The sequence below is a fragment of the Folsomia candida genome, unplaced genomic scaffold (genome assembly GCF_002217175.1).
Source record: "Folsomia candida strain VU population unplaced genomic scaffold, ASM221717v1 Fcan01_Sc019, whole genome shotgun sequence".
Lineage (NCBI taxonomy): Eukaryota > Metazoa > Arthropoda > Collembola > Entomobryomorpha > Isotomidae > Folsomia > Folsomia candida.
This window is the reverse complement of record NW_019091211.1, coordinates 496816-515664: the sequence shown is the minus strand read 5'-3', so window position 1 is coordinate 515664 and position 18849 is coordinate 496816. Positions and strand designations below refer to the sequence as shown.

The window sequence follows — 18849 nt, the reverse complement described above, 5'->3', positions numbered from 1 at the left end:
GAGTATTTCACAAACCATTTTGCTAAATGACTTTGTCTTGTGAAATATATAGGATGACTATGTATGCTCATTTTAAATTCAATTTAGTACAATTCATTTCAATAATGATAACACGTAAACATAAATATTTAATTTTGTTACACATTTCATCCCCTCAAGTATCATCGATTTGTGTCTTGCATACCAAACTTATATCTGGGACATGAAAATGAGCAAAAAATATTCATGAACAACCAACATCTAACTAGAAGAAGGTGCTAGATTTGCAAAACTATACTACAATTTTGGAACACATTTACTATTTGCATATACATAAGAAGTTATTTTAGTGTGAATTATGTAAATCATATAAATTGACTCCGTTTCTTAGTCAATTGCAAATTCAAAGTGTAAAAATTTATTAAAATCTACCCCCAAAAAAGTAAAAATGACACCTCAAGCTAACCCCTACTTGAACACGGAAGTATCAAACCTCCCCCTGTACCTGTCCACCTTTCAAACCTGCGTCCTCCACCTAATAAATTACCAGACCATTTCAATTCCTCCCGTCCCCTATCCGATCATTCTGTCCAGGCATGAAGTCCTCCAACCACCCGGACACAGCAGCAGGAATCCAACAAGACACTATTTTGTCAATATCCACAGTTCAAACCGTTTCCGAAACTTTTCCGAGCGACTGAACGCCACTCAAATGAAGACGGAGACCACCTCGAGAGAGTACAAATTACGAATAACCCGCCAACAAAGAGGTTGGACTTGTTTGGCAAGATTTTACATATTTCCCGTAGTCACCTGGCCTCCAATTTACGTCGCAGAGGAGGAATTTTCCACCCCGATCGACACCAATTATAATCTGAATTGCTTTCCACGTCCAGGTTATCATGTCCTAATTATCAAACCAACAATTAACGCAAATGATTTTATTACCAAGTGGAACATCTTCTTCAACCGGCTGCTCAGAAGGAACGAATTGCTTGAAATTATGCTCGCAAAAACCGAGGGCGTTCCAATGAAGGTAAAAATAACAGAGTTACTCATTTGCTGTCGATTTCGCACCTTTGTCAAGTTTCCGAATTTCAAAGCCTTACAACTCGAAGAAATCGTAAATTTCATACAAATCACGAACCGTAATAACTACGTGGTCCCAATATTCGTCTTACACAAAATGCATAAAGGTCCACAAGCTGCCCACGATGTGATCAAGAGGACACGTTTATCAGACTTATCTGAAAGGTCAGGCGTGTCAGGAACGGATCTTTTACTGGACATCGTTACCGACGGACTCAACAATAGCGGGGGGATTATTTATAACCATTACGGATGGCGACATTGGGAGGTTGAATGGATCCGGGAAGAACTTTATCTCTACAGAGATCCATCAACTAAGCTTTCGAAAACCCAATTTGACAGAACGGACACCGTTTTCCCAAATGTAATAACGACCTCCATGTTTGGTTACAGTTTTGTGACTGAGGTTAAAAAGTACAGCTTCACCTCGTGTGGAAAAGTGGTCAAAAAGAAAAATCTGTTCGGCTTCTTTTCCCTCGCTTTTGACCCCACGACTTGGATTTTGCTCGTCACTTTTAATCTTATCGTGGGAATTTTGCTTGTGGCAAGGGTAAAAACTGGGGCATCAATTCTTCCCAAAAATTTCCTGCCCCTTCTCCTTACTGGATTTCAGCTCCAGTTAGAACAGGGCGTAACGTCTTTGTCAAGCGAAAACTTCAAAAATATCAAAATGATGGCCCTCCTCTTCCCCTTTTTTATGGTGACGATTGTCCTAAAAAACGCATTCAAAGGGGACAACGTGGGCAACATTATTGCTCCCCCGGCAGATAAGCCGTTCCAAAAGTTTGATGAGTTGTACAAAGGCGGGTACACATTTTATTCTAGACTTATAACCCTCCAATTCCTCAACGGAGGAGGTGTCGAAGGTGGGTCGGAATTTGGCTACATTTTGAACAACCGACTAGGACCGAGTCAAACGTACGTGTCGGAAATAGCGCCGGAAGAATACAACGAAATCATTGCGAAGATTAGTTTCGCTAACAAAAATTTAGAATGGTTCATATCGCTCGAAAATGTTTTGAAATTACGGAGGAAAGATGAAGAAAAATGTCCAAAAATGGCCGTGATGGGTTGGCTCAATGAGCTTTACTTAATCCGGAAGAAACTAGAGGACTTTTATGACGCCAAAAAATTTAGTTTTTCGTTGGGACAACAGAATATTTTTACGCAGTTGCAAGGGTGGAAAATATCGCATGTTGTGGACCCCTCGGTGCAGAAGAGGGTGCAGGACGTGGCGCAGTTTGGATTTTTGGAGAAAATTTTATGGTATCAGAATCGCAGTGAGTGGTTCGACCTGGTGCGTGATGCGAAAGGAAGGTCGCTGACGACGGGACATGCCGGAGTGAAACTGGATACAAATATGTGGAGCGTTATTGTTTGCTTGTTCGTATTTCAGGGGGGAATTTTGGCGGTATTTTTGGTGGTACTTTTGGTCCAATTTATAGTTAGGAACCTGCTTCCGTTAATTGTTGTTTATTTGGTTTCATCGTTAGGAAATAAGCTTTTACTCGGATGATAGGACAACTATTAAACTAAGCTTACTGTTTATACCGTCAATAAAAAATTCTTGTTTTGGGATGATCATAAAAATTTGCGTGGTTTGATATTTACATAATTAAACGTGTGTGCTAAAGCTTTTGAGTAATCTTATGTAGCTTAAAATTTATTGGGAAATGTCAACTAATTATTTGACTTTTGACTTTGTGTACTTACAACATAAAAGAATATCCAAAACGAAGAATAAAATATCAAACATATAAGTAGGCTAAATATATGCACATATACGCGGCTTGTACATAGGTACATAAGTATCTATGTACAATATGCTTGTTCATGTACATCCGATTATCCTATTGCAGTGTCCTGTACACCATAAATTCAGTTATTAATATTTTTCCCCCATTTTCCCAACAAGATGGACAATTAGAATAAATGCATTCTATGTACATATGTATCAATATACATAATATGGAGTTACATAATATGTATATACCTATGTATGTATATGCGTATGTATATAGATATGAACTTACATTGTAAGGTTATGAGTGGCATAATTTGATTTAAATATATGATAAGCTAAAGGAAAAGTAATTCAATGAATTAAAAAGGGCATCGTTTTTTACTGAAAATTGAGGCCAAATAATAAAATGGAGGAAACTAGATGGGATATGATAAACCCACAGTTACGGGAATTTGCTTCTTTTCAACTTTTCACAAAAAGGAAATCTTTGCGCTAGACCTCAGCGCTACACATGTACAAATACATACAGATGCATTCCACTGGATGTGTACAACTTTCCCTGATTCCATTTTTCATGATGGCGTATGAAACTCACCAGTCTTTGTCTCTCTCTGACAAACATTTTATGGTGAACATTTTCTTACCAACGAGCATCTCATTTAATGTAATATGTAATGCATTCATATGCAACATATATTAAATAAAGATGCTGGTGGCATCTTTTAATTTGTTACCCCGGGTTTTCAACCACCTCGTGTTCAGATGATTTTCATCTTCACACGAGTTGGTTTGTTTTCCAAATTCTCCAGTTTTTTTTAAAGCAATAAAAAAGTGTGAGTTTTTTATAAATTAATAAAAAAAACTGTGCATCATGGAGTCTTACTCCTCCCACACGGATCAGCCACCAGTACCACCACCCCCACTTTCGCCCCCGCCACCACCGCCACCCCTTCTTTCGACCATGTCGTCGTCATCATCATCATCATCATCACCACCACCACCGGATACTACCCCACCCGCCCAAGGAATTCATGGTATGTATCCTTTTTTGTAGTATTTGGGGAGGGTGGGGTTCCTGGTACCACTCCCCCTGCCCTGTTGGTTAGGGGGTCGTCTTCTCCGCCAGTATGTTCCTCTACATACGGTGGTACCAGAAGAGAGGAACATGCTGGCTAAATTTGGTTTTTTAAACCATATTTTAACCTTTTTGGTTGTTTTTGCAGAAGATGCAGAAACCAGACGGAACGTGGAAGGTAATTTTTTAAATTATGTTTGAAAAATTAAAAAATATAGTAACAATGGTTGAAAAAAATTAAAATTGGTAAAATCATATAAAATTTGGTAAAATATAAGTATTTATATTAATGAAAATTCTATTAAATTTGGTAAACAATATCAGAGCGTGGTTAATTATTAACATTAATGAAAATCTAATTAAATTTGGTACACAATATCAGAGCGTGTTTAATTATTAACATTAATGAAAAATTTATTAAATTTGGCAAAAAATATCAGAGCGTGGATAATTATTTATATCCACTAAAATTTTATTAAAATTGGCAAAAAAATATCAGAGCGTGGTTAATTATTTATATCCACTAAAATTTGATTAAAATTGGCAAAAAAAATTCAGAGCGTGGTTAATTATTTTTATTAATGAAAATTTTATTAAACTTGTTAAAAAATATCAGAGCGTGGTTAATTATTTTTATTAATGAAAATTTTATTAAACTTGGTAAAAAATATCAGAGCGTGGATAATTATTAAAATATTTCAAAGTATTAATAAATTATAAGAGTGCTAAATTATATTTTATAGTACGACTCTGCAATATTGGACTCTTGATTGCCCACCATGGCTGGACTTGTTCTAAAGATAAATCTGTGGCTGGATTAGTTAGCAAGATGGAGCAATACAGGATTTTGCACTCAATGAAGCAGACATTTCCAGGGTACAATCTTAAAGTTAATTTTAATGATAACAGCATCTGCACCAAATGTATCGAGTATTTTGGTCGGCGAAGAAGCGCTATGCTATGTTGTCATCCAAAACATAATGATAAGTATAGTGGTAAGTATGTGAAGTACATTACCGCGGACCAATACTTTACCCAGTATAAGGAGATAGGTTTATTACCAAATCAAGCTATATGCAAGGACGCAAAATTTTGCCATGGTTATGCTGAAGAAATTCAAGAACAAGAGTCGGAAGACCCATTTGAAGAACCTGTCACCAAGAAGAAATTGGTCGATACGTTGACCAATATAAAACAGACAATCTCTCCTTCATCCCCTGCAATAACATTTAATAGAAGAAACCTCATCCAACAGGGTAACCTCGTCACAAGAGAACTTGAGCAAGTTGCCAAGACAATCACCACAGGATTTAAAGAAGTCGGATTGCCAATTGAAGAAGAAGATAAACAACAACTTCTACAAGATTCTAAAGATCTCAAGTGGATCATGAACAACTTAAAGTTGAGATTGCAAGGATGTTCTCAAGCCGAAAAAAAACAGCTTTTAACCCTGGTTCCGCCATCTTGGAGTATCAAGAAAACCAAAGACTTCTTCGACGTTGGACAGCGGTTGGTCCAGGGAAGTCGAAAACGTCGAACAGAAACCAACACCATTCTTCCTCCCGTAAAACCAAAATGTGGATTCAAAATTACTGATGAGACAAAATCCAGGATTAAGGACTTCTATTATCAAGATGATGTTTCTAGAGCCTGCCCAGGACAACAGGACTTCTTATCCATAAAGAACAAGGAAACAGGGAAACGAGAACATAAGCAGAAGCGGTATCTTTTAAGCAATCTGCGGGAGCTCTACGAAATTTTCAAGACCCACCACCCGGATTCGAAAATTGGGAAATCATCCTTTATGATGCTAAGGCCGCCAGAATGCATCTCGCTAACCAGCAAGGGATACCACAACGTTTGCGTATGTATTCATCATGAGAACGTCAAACTTTTGTTCCACGCTATCAAGATTTCTTCAATCAAGCCTTTAATTTCACAATTAGTTTGTGAAAACGGAGGCAAGGATTGCTACTACAGGAGATGTGCTCAGTGTAAAGGATCCACAACAAGATTCAAAACAACTTTAGGAGAAAATGAAGTACTCAAGAACAACGAGTCAATATCGTACCGAAGATGGCTAACAACCGATGGGACCCAATACGTGACTCAAGAAAAGGATACCGAAGAATTCTTGGACTTTGCAACTTTAGAATTGGAGAAGATGATGAAACATCACTACATCAGCAAAGCTCAGCATGAATTTCTGGTGGATCTTCGCCAGAATCTCAAACCAGGTGAGATTGTCATATGGGGCGATTTTTCTGAAAATTATTCACCTGTCATCCAAAATGCTGTCCAGTCTGAGTATTTTTCCCATAAACAAATCACTCTCCACCCCTTCACGATATATTGGAACGTGAATCAAGAAGTCAAGATGAAGAGCATAACTGTCATTAGTGATTGTACCACTCATGACACAAACTCTTTCTACGCATTCCAGACCAAACTCGTACCAAAACTTGTTGCTGAGTTTGCTGCTGCCCAAATCAAGATTACCAAGATCTACTACGTTTCGGATGGATCTGCAGCCCAATATAAGAACCGAAAAAACTTCTGTAACTTATACCATCATCTAAAGGACTACGGAATTATAGCTGAATGGAACTATGGAGCAACTGCTCATATGAAGGGACCTCAAGATGCTCAAGGAGGAATTGCGAAACGTCGAGCAAGAACTGCATCCCTACAAGGCACCAAGATTACAACAGCCTTAGAATTCTATAACTGGTGCAGTTCAAATATCAAAGGAATAGAATACATCTTCATCTCGGATTCCGAAATTCAGGAGATTATTGATGAAAAGGATTTAACTTCCCGGTACGAGACAATAAAAACAATTGCGGGGACTCAACAAGCTCATCGTATTGAAATTGCATCGGGAAAAATTCACCTTTACGAAGTTTCTCGGGACACCACGGTGATGGCTACGAAAATAATGGAATCCGAAGGCCAACCTCCCCTGGTCATCATCGATGAATGCTCTGTCAGCGATTGGGTTGTTTGTGTCTACGAGAAACAATGGTATGTCGCAATCATCGACGAAGTGGACCTCGCGGAACAGGAGGTGAAGGTGACATTTTGGAAACCCAACACCTCCAAATCCAAATCTGGAACTTCGTATATTTCTGAAAACGCTTCTTGTTACATCAAGATTGGACAGATTATTAAGAAGATTTTCCCATCAAGAGCATCAAGACGTGGAAGGACCATCAACATCTCTATGGAGGAGCAGGAAGAAATAGGAAGACTCTTTCAACAATTTCAACGATAAATGTATAAACTTGTAAATAGTGTATATATGTAAATAGTAGGTTAATTTCTTCGTTTAGACCTTTATTTTATGCGGTGCTAGTATTAAGAAGTGATACCTCCTAGTCTCAAGAAAGAAGAAGGACGTGGTGGCGAAGATGGACTTCGAATGGTGGTATTGGTGGCTGACCTAATAATATTTTTTAATAAATTTATTTATTAAATCATATTATTAAATACTTTAAATTAATTATTCAAATTTACCCGATTCTTCGAATTTAAAATCATTTGGTAATTTAGTCATGATCGCAGATCGCATAATATAACTTTCATATGGCTTTCAATGACTGTTTTTAATTGGTAAGAATGTTAGTTTAATTATCCCGCGATAATTAAATTAACATCACCTTGGGTAAGGGTCCGAGGTTGTTGCTACCTCGCTGATGACTGGATTTTCCAGCAGGAAGTATTTGTAAGCAAATAATTCTTGGACTAAGCATAGTCGAAACCCTAAAATTGCTGATAGTGTCTAACAAACACTATTAGCTTATGAAATTTTACACAATCATGGTGATCCATGATTATGAACAAATAATTTCAGATAAGCTTAAGTTTTAAATTTGGAGTGATTTGGATAAACTTAATGTGCTTATCTGAAAAATTGATAAGTACACTGATAACCCCCGGAGCGCTAATTTTCGAGTGCATTACGTCATTATAAATTCAGATAAGCTTAAGTTTTAAATTTGGAGCGATTTGGATAAACTTAATGTGCTTATCTGAAAAATTGATAAGTACACTGATAACCCCCGGAGCGCTAATTTTCGAGTGCATAACGTCATTATAAATTCAGATAAGCTTAAGTTTTAAATTTGGAGCGATTTGGATAAACTTAATGTGCTTATCTGAAAAATTGATAAGTACACTGATAACCCCCGGAGCGCTAATTTTCGAGTGCATAACGTCATTATAAATTCAGATAAGCTTAAGTTTTAAATTTGGAGCGATTTGGATAAACTTAATGTGCTTATCTGAAAAATTGATAAGTACACTGATAACCCCCGAAGCGCTAATTTTCGAGTGCATAACGTCATTATAAATTCAGATAAGCTCAAGTTTTAAATTTGGGGCGATTTTATGACTTCATGCAATACAAGTGCATTTTCATGCAATTCTGCATGCCTGAAATGCATGATTCATAAGCGTCATATATATTCATAAGTTTGTTACGGCCTTTACCATACAAGATGGCCCCCACGGAAACTTTGACCTCAAAAAAGTCATGGTTCCAGTCATTTCCCTTCCGACAACAAAAGCTGAGAATATAGCTCTTTTGACGTAGACAAATCTGGCATCAGGTTGTCAGAAGGGAAATGACTGGAGCTATTAGTTTTTTAACGATTTATGTGTATGTAAAAAAACCGCGAATATTCGAATTTTGAAATTTTTGATGCATCGAAATGTTCATATTCAGGGGGGGATTCGAATGTCAAATGCAAGTTGGGGCCTAATTCTTGTTGTACCGAGTGTATACTAGCTTTCTCATTTTTCCCAGTTTCTTGTCTCAATTTTTAAAGGGGGTGTGGTTACATGCAGTTCTTAAATTCCTATACTACGTGAACCCTTCCACCGAAAATTAAATTTGTAATAATTTTTATGGAAATCGGTGGGATCGATGCGAAAAAGATTTTTACGTATCCCTCATTTTCTATCTACACTAAAATTTAGCAAGCCTGTTTCTTGGTTTTCTTTAACTGAATGTTATTAATGTTAATGTTAATTATTATAAATTGTTGAAATATACTTTTGGTAAAAATTTTTCTTTCTAAATAATTTTTTATTCAAGCTGTAAAAAGTTATCCAGTTAAAAAATAGATTGGTATTTACATATGTACACTAGTAAGTAAGATATAGAGCATAAATTAAATTTAAAAATGTTCAATTAAAAGCTATAATGGTATGGGGTCATCATTGATTTGTAATATGTATTACGCAGCACACCAACACAGTCCTCCGGAAATATAGCACCAATTCGCCCAATTTGGACACCAGCAATTTGGGCACTGCAAAAATATTCATTTCTTTACTAGAAAACACGAATAACAAATTATCAACAATTTGTGTAACTATGCTCACGTTAAGGGGGCAGCACCAGTCAGCGACCTCTTCTGTTATCGTGGCATTTGTAACTCCCCCTTTGGCCACGACCTCTGCGGTAGGAAGCGCCTTTCCAGCGAAGACGGACGCCACAAAGACCAGGACGACGAGAGCAATGATGCTAAAAAACAAATACGTTAACTTGATTTGTATGTTTCTGAAAAATATTGAAAGATGAAAATAGTTTAGAAACTTACGATTTTGGAAACATTGTGATATTTCTGGATTTTATCATTGTAGTAATTGTATAAAATTCGGTAGTGATTTTGGTTTATATATCTGTTAGCTTTGTATCTGTTTGTAGTGGGATTGAACTGATGAAGATTGGACCAAAATTTCCATCCTTTTATATACCCGATTTGTTTACAATATTTCGACTATTATGTTATGATAAAATCCATTTCAGGGAAATCATTATTGACTTAAATTGATTGATAAGCACTTGAAATTGTTGTTGACAAAACTACGTACATTGTTTTAAACTTTACCCAATTTCAGCGTCACGGACGTCCGCAATTTGGGAGTGGGTTAAAACCATGGTAAAATCAACAATACGTTATACCTTGTATCCGTAGGTGCATGATAAGTTGACCATTTTAGTTTGCTTGTCAACAACAACAAGTTATATTATTACTGTCGTCCTGTTTTTTTCTCGATAAGGCAACTGCGCTGCGAAAGTTTTACATAAGTATGCGACAAACTTATCCGGGTATTTTTCATGAGCATGCAAAAAAAGCTGCAGAGAAATGATGTCAAAAGCAAAAAAATATTTGTTTCAGATATTTAAAAAAAGTCTTTGTACAAACATCGATTTTTTTGCATCATATTTGCTGTGAATTTGGTATGCATGCAAAATATTATGTTCAATTTCCTCAATAGTATTTCTTTTCATTTCTCATCAGTTTTGAAACAAGACAATATTGTTGTCAGCTTGAAATACCTTTAGTGGGGTCTTATTCCATGACATTTTTTCTTCTTAATGTTTCTTAAATTTCAAAGTACGAGTTCTTTTTTGCATAAAAAGTACCCAAAGGCGATACCTTCCTAACCCCTCTCTTTAAAATTCGGCCTCTTTTTCATGAACATTTGACATAGCGTGCATGCATATCCATATTAACAAACTAAGTACTCAATTAAAGTGAATGCCATTAATATGTTAGATTTATTCCGAAAACTAAACCTTGTTTCAAAAATGCTCCAGCAACATGTACTTGGAACTAGTACGTATATAGTTCACAAATAACTTATTAGAAATGGATAATAACCCTCCTAACGTTTTCCTCATTCATATGAACATACGTACTAAATTCCGCATTGTTCAAAGGGCATCAAAATCTTGCATTCTCCTCTTTAACCTTCTTATCAATAAGTTTACATATGCAAATGTATGTACTTGCACCTCTCTCACCCACATTTTAATATTTCTTGGAAAATTGTACCTTCACTCCTAAAAATACTCGTGTCATTCGTCCAGTCACATTAACATTTCTGCTACACATGCCCTAAAAAATTCACACTCTTCTCCAAGTCTTCACCTCATCCAGAATACCACAAACTTCTTCCCTCTGCCAAAAATGGGTTCAAATCCACTCCCAGCAAACTTTGGAGCCAATTTGGCCAAGCAAATGTAAGTAATTATCTTATCCATATCTAATAAATTTCATATTTTATCACATATAGTCTCAATAAGAAATACCACCTTATCTGACTTTTCAGCCGTGACTCTCTCCGAGTCGGGGGCATCGGTGGCGGACAACCTCGAGGTGGTCGACCTGCAGGTCAATCTAATGGTCAGGCTGCCCCTCCACCGAATTCCACTTCTAGACGACTCTCATCTGGCACTGGGACCGAAGGGGGTCATCATTTTGAACAGTGCACGGGAGACATCACCCTCACCACGCAGGTCGTCGGCAAGAAGGCACTGACTCCCGAGGAGGCGGCGAAAGCTAGGCGTGGCGCGGCCCAACTTGCACGATACGAAACGGAAGAAACTCGTGACATGACGGATGAACAGTTACAGCGTCTCATATTGTTGGAGAAGTTGAGAAAATTGAGGGGACTTGGACCGCGGGGCGTTAACGTGGAGGTAGCTCCCGAACAGGTTCGTCGTCCAGAAATGATTCCTCAAATGCCAGTAGCCCCCAACGTTCCACAGGGCGCTGGACACCCTGGCGTGGATTCCGATACAGAAGACATGCTCGGCAGTGACATTTCCGACCTTGACGACGACAGCGATGCTTAATTAATATTCTAATTTGATGTGAGTGATTGCATGTGAATTTATAAATTTTAAATGGTTTCGCATTAATTTCATGATTCAAAATTTTGACCAAATTGCTGGATTTGGATAAAAAATTACTACGTGCTGGATTAGTTACAGCAATTTTGTGGATATAAATGTTAACGAATACAATTTTTGAATGTGAATTTGACCTTATCTCCATTTTTATTTGACCATGTTTGACCATATATATTACTAAGGTGGTTAAAAAGAAATAAATCCTGAATATACCAAGGTAACAATTTTGGAAATAAATTTATGACATAATACACGAATAAATTCATAATTTAAATCTACGTTGATCACGGACCCTGTTTTGTTACATACACAAGCAAACTTTTAACATAACAGATTTTTTTAGATAGTCACATTGGTATAGCATCTGATTTATAATTAAATGAGGAGGGACAAATATCCGGATAAGTAGTGTTGAAAAGCCTTCAGAAAAATGCAATAAATAACGAATGAACTTACTATGTCACTTCATTTTCATGACATATTTGCATGTTTATACAGTATCTTCTTCCATGGTATTTGTATAAGTACATGAGCATTTGCATTTGTTCATGTAAATCACCTATGCATAGATTATGTATGTGTATATTTGTCAGTAGTCGTGATAAGTGGTGGCGAAAGAGGGTGTACTTTCGTCAAGGGCCATACCACGTTGAATGCACCAGTTCTCGTCCGATCACTGACGTTAAGCAACGTCGGGCCCGGTTAGTACTTGGATGGGTGACCGCTTGGGAATCCCGGGTGCCCTTGGCGTCTTCTTTTTTTGTGTGGATACTTTTTAAATCCTATTTTATTTGCATATGTACTTCATGTAGAATAAGTATATTTCCCGAAGTATTTTCTGAAGCTGTGTAAATTTGTTATACGCAGTACCAACCATACATATTTTTTAAAAGAAATTTATCTTTTGGACTCTTTTTTTCAGGCCGAAAGTAAAATTCTACAGTGACTTTGATTTTTCTGTGAGATTTATGTTACAGTAATAAGCTTTTAAACTGATGTACAACGCTAAATTAACTCAAGTCGCAAACATCGTATATACATATATAGTTTATTTAATCCAATCGTCTTTCGTTCGTTCTTTGAAAGTTTGGTCATAGATTTGCATGTTTGCATACTTATATATTCTAACCCACAAATCACCATGTGAAACAATCCTCCTCGTCGTCCTGAAGAAGACCCTTAGACGTCGAAACGTTGACAAATCTGGACCCCTCAAAGTACTACAAAAGTGAGCCCTTCTCCTTCCTAATTTATCCTACGTACTTATATGAATATGTATACCTACATATTATTAGACACTGAAAAAAACTTTGGTTACTTTTTTTTCGTCTGAGCCGATAGAGCGTTTAAAATTCTCCAGGGACTTCAATTACCTATATTATTTCCGGTGAAGTACATAAATACGCAAACAAGTTGCGCTTCGTCAAAGTTGGTAACTTTTTTTGTTCGTTAATTAAATAAGTATAGTTTAACAAAAAACTCTTTTGGCCACAGGACATAGGGATAATTTTCTCGAGCACGCTTTAAAGTATGTTCAAGAAAATTAGAGATAATTCATTAGTTTTCTCTTATAAGAAGAGTTTATTTTTATGCAATTTATTATTTGAAGTTTTACACATACATTTTATACATATTAACTTTTGACTATTAGTAAAATTTCAGCAGTAGCATATATAGCATGCATAATTTCAGTCGTGTTTTGTCTTTCAAAACGTCTATACACATTTCCATCAGCTATGGGCAAAATTGAAATTATACATTGTATCACTTTGTTCACACTTTATCGTGTTGTATGCGAAACAAAGGATACAATCCAAATATTCAAGTTGTTGAAAGGAGTTGGAAACTGCGATGTTCAAATTGTTCATGGTGATCTTGAATCTGCTAACATCCAACCATTTCCCAACTTATTACTCCCAACGTCTTTAATCTTTGTGTCACATTTTGCAACACAACGACCATGGTTGGATTACCCAGATTGGGACAGATTTGCAATCGATATTTCTAAATCACGAGCTGCTTCTTGCCAATTAAGCATATTATTTTCCTCCAGTTTCCTCAAGGATGGCAAGGAAACAAAGTTTAGGCAATGGATAGAGTTTGGAACGGATAGGCATTTACGGTTTGGAAAACATGGGAAAGAGTGGTCCACCTCGACAAGCAATACTTACGTCGTACTCGTGACAAATTACAATAAGGAAAAATTAACAAAAGTTTCCCTGAAGAAATACCTCTTTGTATCCTCCATCGAAAATTTCGGAATTGTCTTTAAAAGAACCAACAATTTATTAGAGCTATGCGTCCTAAGAAGTGGGGAACGACCTGAAATGCGAAATTTTAACTGTGTGACAAACATTCAGTCAGATTTCCTAGAAAAATTTCATTCTATGCAGATTAACCTACAAAATTGGAAACTGACTACGTTAGAAAACACAGATGTCAACCTGCCCAAAGGATACAAACACAGCGATATCGTTGAATTTATAAAATAACCTGAGCTTATCAACCCTTTTGATCGTAGCAAAATTAACCAATCAATTCATCAACATATTGCACAATCCGTATTTCGAAAAAGTAATTCGACACTCATATCGAATCATATCTTCATATTGTCGAAGTTGTTCGTTTGTGTATCATAGTAGAATAAATTTGGGTACTCTGAATAAGATTCATTTGTCCCCGACTAAAATCCAAATTACAATTGGCTTTGTTGGCTATCAGTTTTTATCTTGTTACTCCGAGAAGGAAATTACTTTCAGCTTTTACATTGCTCCATTTCAGCGGGAAGTTTGGTATGCAATATTGTTTTGCGGGGTGATGGTATACTTGGTAATGCTTCTGATTGTCCGTTTTATTACCAAAGTACCAGAAGAATTTTCAATATGGGTGACTGTTTTAGCAGTAATGTTTGAAAAATGGGGCACAATTCCAGGAAAGGTTGAAAAATCTGACTATGCTCGATTTCTGCTGATGGGGTGGACGTTAGCGTGTGTGGTTTTAATAAGCTTATACAATGGTTTGATGATATCCAAATTAAATTCCCCGATGGCAAGACACCGACCGGAAGTAGTTTCAGATTTGATTTGCAGTTTAGAAGATGCACAACTATTTCATAGCGAAGGACTCAAAACCCCCGGTGAAAGATTTTTATCCAAAATGAATGAAACACTGAGCTACTTGGACGACTTCAAGATGAAATCATTTTACAACAACTTGGACCTTTCGGTCCCAGAAGAGTTAAGCAATATACCATTTCTCGACGAAGATTCATGTTTTCGATTATTGTCCCCTGTTTCAAGATTAAATTTAACTTTAATTTTCATATGGGGTGTCATTTTAAAGGAAATTTGACCAGGAATTCAAGGACGTTAATATTTTTGACCTCATGACCTTGAGGTCAAGGTCACAGGTCAAAAAGATACTTAATTGTCATATGGGGTGTCATTTTAAAGGGAATTTGACCAGGAATTCAAGGACGTTAATATTTTTGACCTCATGACCTTGAGGTCAAGGTCAAAGGTCAAAAAGATACTTAATTGTCATATGGGGTGTCATTTTAAAGGAAATTTGACCACGAATTCAAGGACGTTAATATTTTTGACCTCATGACCTTGAGGACGAGGTCACAGGTCAAATAGATATTTAATTGTCATATGGGGTGTCATTTTAAAGGAAATTTGATCGCGACTTCAAGGACGTTAAAATTTTTGACCTTATGACCTCTGGTCATATATGGAGAAATTTTAAAGGAAACTGGAATCGGTCTGACGCTACTTATTTATATTCGTTTGGAGGGTTTATTTGTAAATGACACGATTTATGTATTCAAACTCGAATTATGTTAAACTTTAGTGTAAAAACATGTATGTAAATATGTACTGCATCTTCTATTTAAAGAAATTGGGCCTAAGCAGAGGTAAATCACTGGGAGGAAGTAGCAATCTCAATCTAATGATTTACCAAAGAGGAAATCCAAAAGACTTTGATAACTGGGCAAATATTACTGGAGATGAGTCATGGGAGTATAAAAATTTGTTGAAATACTTTAAAATGTCGGAAGATTATCACGGAAATTTCCCAGATCGTAAGTATTTTAGTTTTTTTGCAAGTTATTCAATTCAAATTGACTAAGTTTTCAGTAAAAAAAGATGTTTCCTGTATGTAGCAAAGTACCACGGATTTGGGGGTCCACTCACCATTAGTAAGCAGAGTTACGAACCTCTGGTCAAAGAATGGATCTCTGCAGCAGAGGAACTCGGTTTCAATATCTCCGACCCCAACGCGGAACAGACTTCGTGTATAACATAAAAATACACGTTTATATAAAATTGCAAATGTTCAAATTTTGTAAATTAACATCAAATTCGACAGCATTTTCTCCCATTGACACTACAACTAAAATGGGACAGCGTGCCTCAACTTATCACGCATTTTTAAAGGATATTTTGACCAGAAAAAACTTAAAAATTGTTCGCTACGCAATGGTGGATAAGGTTACATACATAAACCTTTTAATGTCCAAATTATTTCGCAATTACATAAATTCTTGTGTAGATTTTAATGGTGGGAAAAAATGCGGCTGGAGTTCTTTATACGCGACATGGAGAAAAGATTGAGGTGCTCGCACGGAAGGAAATTATCCTCAGTGCAGGCGTTTTCGGTTCGTCAGCAATTCTACAAAGATCTGGAATTGGTCCCAAATATTTGTTGGAATCTTTAAATGTATGCGTTCAGTTGTAATTTATGTATTTTTTGTAAGAGTTGATTAGGAAATAAATAAATAAGATTTGATCCCTTTAGATTCCGATGGTGCACGACCTTCCCGTCGTGGGGGAAGGGCTGCAAGATCACATTTTGACAGTAGTGGGACCAGTGCTCTTGAATGAACCAGTCTCGGTAATAATCAATAACGTAATAAATCCTGGAAGTATCTTAGACTACGCACTTAACGGGCAAGGTAAATAAATATTTAATGAGATCCGCACTGTAGATTTTATGTGTAGCGTAACCTTATTGTTCATTCTCAGGTCCTTTGACATTTGGTAGCGTTTCTGGAGTTGGATTTTTTAGTACGTCTCAACCAAAGGATCCAAATTGGCCGAATATTTGTGCATTCTTTAGTCCACTGGGTGTGGGGACATCAACTGCGCAAGATGCTGCGCGAGTATTGGCCCAGGAATTTAAATATCTACAACGATATTATAACGCTTTCAAGGGGCACCATGCTGTCGAAGTATTTTTAAATTTAGCACGGCCTGATAGCAGAGGTAGTGTCAAAATCGACAGCACTGACCCTAACGTGCCACCATTAATTGATCCAAATTACTACAGTGATATTGAAGGCAAAGATATTCGAGCTATGGTCGAAGGTAAACTTGACTCAGAGTTTTCAACACTTTTTTTGTGCCAAAGTCTTATTTTTAATTTTTAATATGATGTGATGAAGGCCATTTTCAGCGAAAAAATATTTAGTTTCATGCGCTTTTATCATTAACAGATTTGTAACTATTACTGAATTGGATATGTATTTCTAAAAGCAAATCGTTACCTTTTATGATTCTTAATATAATTTGATTAATATTCAAGATCTACTGGTTTCCACTTATATAAAGCGAAAACATAGTATCAGAAGTGCTTAGTTTTCGTATGTAAGTTGAAACCAGCGTTATGGAAACCTTGGCACATTTTATACCTAAAAATGCGTAAAAATATTTCTACTATTTCTATATATGTAGAAATATCTCTGCCTAAGTTAATTATATTTGTGCAACTTAGGGTTTAAGGTTATCGTTAAATACTTCACAACTACGACGCCGTGGATGAAGCTGGGAGCGAATCCGACTCCAAAGCATTTTCCAGGTTGCGAAAACTTCCGGCTTGGGTCAGACTCCTATTATGAGTGTCACCTTCGTCATTACACGGGTATTTAATTAATTATTAATTTAGCAGGTAATTATGCGAGATATTTAGTAATTATGCAATTATTTATAACCCGAAGCATCCTCTTGGCATAGTTGTTGCACAAATCAGATGGGACCGGATAATGAAAAAATGGCCGTAGTGGACTCAAATTTACGGTAAAAACGAAATATGGGATTTATTACATATACGTTTTTCTATTTGTGAATTTTCATGCACTGTCCACGTGTCGTAGGGTACGAGGTGTACAGAAAATTCGTGTTATCGACGCTAGTATCATGCCTGTGATTTCTAACGCTAATTTAAACGCTCCTACGATTATGATTGGGGAGAAAGGCGCAAGTTTGTTAATTCAAGAATGGCAATAGTCAGAATTATTGAATATGTAAATGATGTAACTATTTACCATCATATCCTAAATATGACACAAGTACAAAATTTTATATAAAATTTTGAACATGCACATATTTACATACTTATTTTAACACCAGTAGTCATCTATGTATGCAGGCATTCTAATACACGCGTATAATAAACGTATTCTATATCATTGTAAGTTGATAAATAATACATAAACGCCAATCGGTCATTCAATGTGTAAAATAAAAATGAACTCTATGTAATAATCTTGTTAAACTTTGCCACACCATGGTTGAGGAACACGGGAATGCCACCAGGGTCGAATGGAGACATGCCTACACGGATTAAATTACAGCACAAAATTTTGGTTTACACATATTGATAATGAATTCGAGGTCTTGATTCATTTCAGAAATATTTAAAAGAGTTTCAAATTGTCTATTTTTGTACGAGATTGTGACGTATTAAATAATTCTTGTTTGACATTATCTTAATCTATTCGATAGATTCGAATCTATTCATTCATAGTAATCTTTCTACTTAAAAATAAAATTCATCACATTTGATACTAGCATAAATTCACCGAATTTCCAGCTTAATTTAAAATAATGACGCAAGGACATGAAATTAGTTGATTGATGACTGCATAGTTAACCCCTTATCAACCATTTTAAATTGATAAATCAACATCAAGCATATTTATGTAGGTTATACGGGTATAAATTACACACGAGCTTTAAAACTATAATCAATCAACTACTTAATTTCACGGGAATACTGCTAAATGGATCTGAGAATTCGGCGAAATTTTGCTACCAGAAAATTTCCAAACCTGTGGATTTTATTGGGAAAAGATTGCAATGATTGAATACATGGGAAATCACATGAGATTATGTTGATGCATACATAATTGTTTAAATACTTCAATCCCGTATAAAAACGGACAATTTGCCATCACATAAATTAATACAACAC

The 18849-nt window shown here is 36.2% G+C and overlaps 2 protein-coding genes and 1 non-coding gene across 3 annotated transcripts; all 3 read left to right on the top strand.

Moving 5' to 3' along the window:
- The first annotated feature begins 10763 nt into the window (after positions 1–10763).
- On the top strand, positions 10764–11873 carry LOC110857688. The gene is made up of 2 exons (XM_022106295.2): positions 10764–10923; positions 11013–11873. Exons 1-2 carry the CDS (start codon positions 10871–10873, stop codon positions 11536–11538), a joined length of 579 nt encoding a protein of 192 aa, XP_021961987.1. The 5' UTR covers positions 10764–10870; the 3' UTR covers positions 11539–11873.
- A 353-nt stretch (positions 11874–12226) lies between these two features.
- LOC118438355 lies at positions 12227–12345 on the top strand. The gene has a single exon (XR_004836706.1). It is a non-coding gene; the product is annotated as a 5S ribosomal RNA (ribosomal RNA).
- Positions 12346–15468: 3123 nt separating this feature from the next.
- Positions 15469–18263, top strand: LOC110857820 (oxygen-dependent choline dehydrogenase-like). Its single transcript, XM_022106431.2, has 9 exons — positions 15469–15679; positions 15761–15892; positions 15967–16088; positions 16150–16317; positions 16396–16552; positions 16623–16964; positions 17371–17517; positions 17594–17672; positions 17750–18263. The coding sequence occupies exons 1-9, from the start codon at positions 15469–15471 to the stop codon at positions 17880–17882; spliced, it is 1491 nt and encodes a 496-aa protein (XP_021962123.1). The 3' UTR covers positions 17883–18263.
- The last annotated feature ends 586 nt before the right edge of the window (positions 18264–18849 follow it).